At 41.1% G+C, this 6,199-nt stretch overlaps 1 protein-coding gene across 1 annotated transcript in view; it reads right to left on the reverse strand.

The window, feature by feature from the left end:
* Nucleotides 1–6,159, reverse strand: part of ADGRG6 (adhesion G protein-coupled receptor G6) — a 153,439-nt gene extending 147,280 nt beyond the window's left edge. Inside the window, exon 1 of the mRNA XM_045294584.1 lies at nucleotides 6,098–6,159. Within this exon, the coding sequence (XP_045150519.1) occupies nucleotides 6,098–6,099 (2 nt within the window). The 5' untranslated portion in view covers nucleotides 6,100–6,159. The remainder of the gene's footprint in view (nucleotides 1–6,097) is intronic.
* Between the last annotated feature and the right edge of the window lie 40 nt (nucleotides 6,160–6,199).

The raw sequence follows: 6,199 nt of genomic DNA on the forward strand, positions 1-6,199 counted from the left end.
GGAAATGTTTTGAGAATGATGAGGGCAATGAATGTACAAATGCGCTTTACACAATTGATGTATGTATGGATTGTGATAAGAGTTGTATGCGCCCCTAATAAAGTGATTTAAAAAAAATGGCACAGAGTTCCACTTTCCTGAGTAGCAGTATACCTTTCTGGTGGGTGCGGGCAAGCGATTAAAAGTCACGCTTGAATTACACATTCACATCCACACTCATGACGAGCTCATGGAAAAATTTTAATAAAGAGAGGTGGCACATATCCACCTCCTGATTGTGATCTTGATTATACAGTGGTTAGGTACCATCGAGTTGATTTCCATCTCACCCTAACCCCAGGTAACAGCAGGCAACTGCCTGACAGGGCCATTTGACAGTAGATCTCTCTCCTGAGTGACTAGATGTGTTAAGAACCATCAACCTTTTGATCAGCATCCATGTGTTTTTCCAATGCACCTCCAGGCCTTGCTGATTGTACTGTTCTGTACCATTGTGGTCAAACAGTTTCTGACTCCTGGGCACCCTCTGGCACAAAGAAGAATTGCCCCAAGACTACAGTCTTTACAGAAACGAACTGCCAAGTCTTTCTCCTTCAGGGCAGTTATGAGGCTCAAACTACTGACCTCCCAGCTAGGACCCCAGGCTCAAATAAGGCACCACCAAGTTCCGATTTTGTACTACAGTTTTGCAAAATATCACCAATGGGGGTGGGAGGGGGGAATGGTAGAGGGGACATGATATCTCTGCATTATTTCTCACAACTCTCTATGAATCTAAAAGTCCCTCAGTAAAAACTGCTACCTGAAAGCTTAATGGGTGTTACTCATATAACTTACTTTAGGAAAAAAATTCACACACACACAAATAAGTAAAAGTGTACTGCTACAAAATTACAGAAATATTGATGCGATAAAATGACCCCATGTGAACCTATCAGCATGTTGACTTGCACTCACGCCCCTAGGTCTGCATACGTAGTGTTTACGCTTCTCTGACCATGTCCTGACAAATTCTGCATTCTTTAATTCACACTACATTAAAATAGTAGTTTGGCATCCCCAAGGGACTCTATTTGTTCTCTTTTTAAATGTTCCATGAGTTTCCGGAACCAAAAGAAGGGACAAGATCAAGGACATAGGGTCAATAGAGTAAAGTTTCCTAATGAAATTCCCAAAGGATGGCTTTGGTACGTAGGAGAACGAGCAGATGTGTTGTCTTGATGGAAAAGATACCTCTGTGCAACTTTCCTGGACTTCTCAGCAAGGCAATTTTGAACGGTCTTCAATATTCTTTCTAACAGGCCCCTGCATTACCCTGCGTCCTGAGAGAAAATCAATGAAGAATACCCCTTTGGAACCTCCAGACACTGTAGCCAGAACTTTCTGAATTGCTTTGAATTGAAGTAGCTCAGCAAACCTCCTTGCTTAATATTTCTTCCATAAAATTGTTTCATTAGCTTCGATCTTGTCTAAAAGACTGAAGATCGATTCTGTGGACTAGTTAATCTTCAGGTAGACTTTTGGCTCTCATCCAGCCAAATATTTCCTGGGGCCCAGATGTTTGTTTAAAAATGAAAATGCCAAACCAGGTGAGATTCCCAACTATCATATCAATAGTAATTCTATGCTTTTTTCCCACTAGTTTCTGGCCTTTGGCCACATTCTTCATTCATCAAAATGGACAATCTTTCCTCTCTTGGCTCATTATCAAGGTCTTCTCAACCTTCCTTAAACATAAAACCTGGTGCTTTTTATGTGGGGCATCATTCCTGTTTTCTTGTAGCAAAGCTTCAATTATTTGGGAAAGATGGCTGCCTGTGTTTGATATTAGCCCTGGCCTCAAAATAGCTTCTTCCCGTGGTACAAAAATTATCCTTTTGTGAGGGCACCTTCAAGTACATTACTGAGAGTCTGCAGCCACATATAGAGACATGTTACATAGAATAAATGCATTCATGTATGAATTGGAACCCTAGTAGCAATACTTTCTGACTTATTCTCCTGTGTGGGTGTATGTCCAGAGAAACACACACTCATGAGGGGGATTCAAAAGAGTCACATAAAAATTTAATTGAAAGATAATATAGTTTTATAAGAAAGCATTTAAAATCCCCTCATGTGGGGTGGAGAGAAGGTGGAGTAGAAAGGGGGAACCAATTACAAGGATCTACATATAGCCACCACCGTGGGGGATGGACAACAGAAAAGTGGGTGAAGGGAGACGTGAGACAGTGTAAGATATGACAAAATAATAATTTATAAATTATCAAGGGTTCATGATGGAGGAGGGAGTGGGGAGGGAGGGGGGAAGAGCTGATATCAAGGGTTCAAGTAGAAAGCAAATGTTTTGAGAATGATGATGGCAACAAACGTACAAATGTGCTTGACACAATGGATGGATGTATGGATTGTGATAAAAATTGTCTGAGCCCCCAATAAAATGATTAAAAAAAATCCCCTCCTATGTACACACATACTTGTTTGACCTACGGTGTTGGTGAAGAATATTTAAGATACTACAGGCTTCCAGATAAACAAGCGAGAAGACACTATGAACTGCTGGAAAAATGACTGTCTTGAAAGAAGTACGGCAACCTAAAAGAAATGGTGGCCGGGCTTTGTTTCCCGTACTGTAGACACGTGATCAGGAGGGACCAGTCCCTGGTGAAAGACATCATGCCTGCTGAAGTGGAGGGTCAGAGGAAAAAAGAAAGCCCCGTAGTAAGATGGCGAGTCACAGTGACTACAACAATGACCTCAAAGCATCCCTACTACTGGGGTGATGGCACAGGACTGGGGGACAGCTTTGTTCTATTAGACATGTTGTCACAATGAGCAGGGACAGACTCAACCAGACCTACCTACCAAGAACAACAATGTCAATATGTCATTATGTCAATATGTCAATATCAGGTGAGCAAGAGAGACAGAGAGACAGGGATCCCTGAAGGAGGGAAGACGTGATTAAACAAATGGGGGTCATTTTTACAGTAGAAGAATTCTTTGTACTCTTTCGGTTTGCTTAACTTTTCTGTAAAGTGAAATCAATTCTTAATAAAAGTCATACACATTTACACTGATATAATGTGTGTTTATCTCATGACACCCTCACCAGTATCAAATACTGTTCCTTAACTCATGGCTAATTTGATAACAAATATGTTTCATTTGGATTTCATTTGGAATGACACAATCAAGTCCCTTGTACAGTTTTTCAATTACAGGATAAACAGTTCTCTAACCAATTTGTGATTTTGCAAGACAAGATAGGTTAAGCCTTTCTCATATTTGCTCCTAAACCAAACAACGAACTCACTGCCATCGAGCTGAGGCTGACTCACAGCAAACCTATAGGACGGAGTGAAATGGACCCTTGTGAGTTTCCGAGACTGTAACTCTGTACAGAAGTAGAAAGCCCCATCAATGTCTCTCCTGCAGAGCAGTTGGTGGCTTTGAACTGCTGAACTTGCAGTTAGAAGCCCAACTTGTACCCACTATGCCACCGAGGCTCCTATTTTTGGTACAAACTTCTCAATATGTTAATCTTGAGGGTATTTTTTAGTTCATCTCAAATAATCCCATCCCAAATAATGTATATAAAGTAAGATGATGCTCTGGTACCCTCATTCAAGTCCTGCTAGCATCATTGGGTTGATAAAGTCTTTCAATTCTATGGCCCAAATCACTCAGTATAAATAACTATCTTTTATAATACACAGAACCCAATTAGAAATATAAGTGACCATGCACACCATACACAATGAATTAAGTGTTCGGTGGCTTGTTCGTTTTACTTTCCTCTAAATCTTGTCATCCCAGCAGAGATGTAAACTGTTTTTGCATGATGCTTTTGGGCAATTAGAAAAATAGTCAGGTTTAAGGAAGGGCTTTTCAGTTTATTTTTAATATATAAACTAGTTCGCTTTTAAATCATTCTTTCCAGAAACCAGAATGACATGGCCAATACGGCAGTAAAACTACTGGCTTCTAATGCTTCCCCATAAGCCAAGAGACAATAGTCTCATTCACCATTCACATTGGAAGAGCACAATGTCATGTAATTTATATAAGCCATAAATGGAACAGTAGCTTCATGCAGCTTGAGACCAATTAATGCAAGTCTTGCTAAATCTACTACATTTCTTAGTGGATGAAAAATAGGCAGTCACCACAACTTCAAAACACATTTATAAAATCTGAAATTTCAGAATGTAAGGACAATAAAATATAAACATATATTCTACTTCCACAGGGGTCAATTAGAAAATATATTTAAATCGTGTGTGCTTAAAACTATTAAAATTAACATTTAAAAGAACTTTCTTCAACTCAACATTTTCCCACACGAAAATAGGAATATTTACCTTGGAAACTTTGATAGTATTTCCATATGTCCTAACACATCAGTATCAGAATTAAGCCATGCTTTATGAATTTTAGACAGCAAAAAGGGGAAAAACAATGCAGTATGAAAAGAAAAAAAACAGTCAAAATTGCTCAATAGTGAAACACAAAGTCACTAAACCAATTATTTATATGATTGAAGCTTCATGCTTTTACGCTTCAATGACATGATTTCTTAACTATGTGGGATTCTGGTGAACTAAGCGTTTTACATTGGTTTCCACATCATTTAATTTCACTATCAGAAAATGTTCACATTATCAGTAGATCATTTGCACTTAAAAAAAATTTTTTTTAAACTGGTACTGGTATTTTTTTGGTGTACTTTTTTCCCCTTCCTGTAAGATCGGAATTATCTATGAAGCTGAAAGGAAGCGGGACAAATAAACCGTGAAGTTTCAAACAAATTCATCTTCGCCGATGACTCGCTTGTATGTGAGAACAAATCTTAGATGAAGATTGTTGGCCGCTTCCCAAGGTAAATTCTTTCATGTTATACTTTACTGATTCCACTGGCATACATGAAACTTTAAAACCCACAGGTGTAGGCTTGTGCCACATACAGTTTTACTAAAACTCAGTGATTCCTTTGTAATTATATTGCGTGCCCACCACCAGGGACACAGCAGCAGCAATCTGAGCTGGTTTTGCTTAGATTGTTCTCCCACTTTGCAAAATGTGTGCTGGTGGGAGGAGTGAAACTGGGCCTGAAGTGGGTGTCTTTCCCCGGCATTAAAGTAAAGTGAGAAATTAATGGAAATCTCTCTTCTAAGAGCTGGGAGAGGGAAGGTGGTTTGAAGTAGCACTTTCTAGAAACTTCTGTCCCTTAATTAGTGGAAGGAGGTAAATTGGGAGGGTGTCTACCCAAGCTGAAATAAAACATTGGGGAGGGGTGGTGGGGGTGTGGAAATTACATATTCCAAGTAAAAGCAACTTCTTAGTTGGCCACAAAAATAAGCTTGGCCCTTTCGGGAATAACCTTTTTTTTCCATTCAGGAAGGCCAGGCTTGGCCGCCCCTTAGCTGGGTCCATCTAAGTCCCTTCACCGCTGACTTTAAAAGTTTAAAAGATAATTGCATAGACGCCAAGCCTGTGGGCATCACCGTTTTCTCAGCATATCCAAAGCCCCTCACAGTGCCTATTAATTCAAATGAAACATTCCTTAATATTTGTTTATTAAACTACAAAGCACACGGGAACCTTTTCACCGCAGTTGTTTGGTTTTCCCCCCTAACGATTCTAATAAGCCCATGTTCCAAGTATAACTTCGACGGCCAATGGTGGCAATGTATAAAGTCAACATTTTCTCCGCATACCGGCTTCCAAACCCCCAGGTGTTGATCCAGGAGGGCTGCCGCTCAGGGCACCAGCTGGCCCCTGGCCCTGGGAACACTCTTACTTGCCTAAGGTGAACCCAAACCACGTTCTCCCCATGCTTGCAGCCTGGCCCACCTGATGATCCGTTGCACCGCACAACTCTGAGCTTGACCTCTTTCAAGGATTAAAAAAAAAAAACCCGACCACACATGTCACAGCTGTTTGCAATCACAGCCTCAACTCCTAGGTGCCTCGAGGGGCCAAACTGAAGACCAACCGGTTTCTTTGGTTACAGCGGCCGAAGTCCTTAGAAAATCATTTCGTCGGAAGCAAGAACACCTAGGGGAACGAACTCCGGGCGGAAGGGGGAACTTACATCTTGGCATTACTGCGCAGAGGTCCCCGGAGGCCGCAGGCTCATCCTCCACCACCTGGCCCGCCCCGGCTTCGGCTCCCTCGGAGGGCGCCCTGCGCCCGC

Source organism: Echinops telfairi, unplaced genomic scaffold (genome assembly GCF_000313985.2).
Source record: "Echinops telfairi isolate 266 unplaced genomic scaffold, ASM31398v2 ScPeMD7_3533;HRSCAF=4204_0, whole genome shotgun sequence".
Classification (NCBI taxonomy): Eukaryota; Metazoa; Chordata; class Mammalia; order Afrosoricida; family Tenrecidae; genus Echinops; species Echinops telfairi.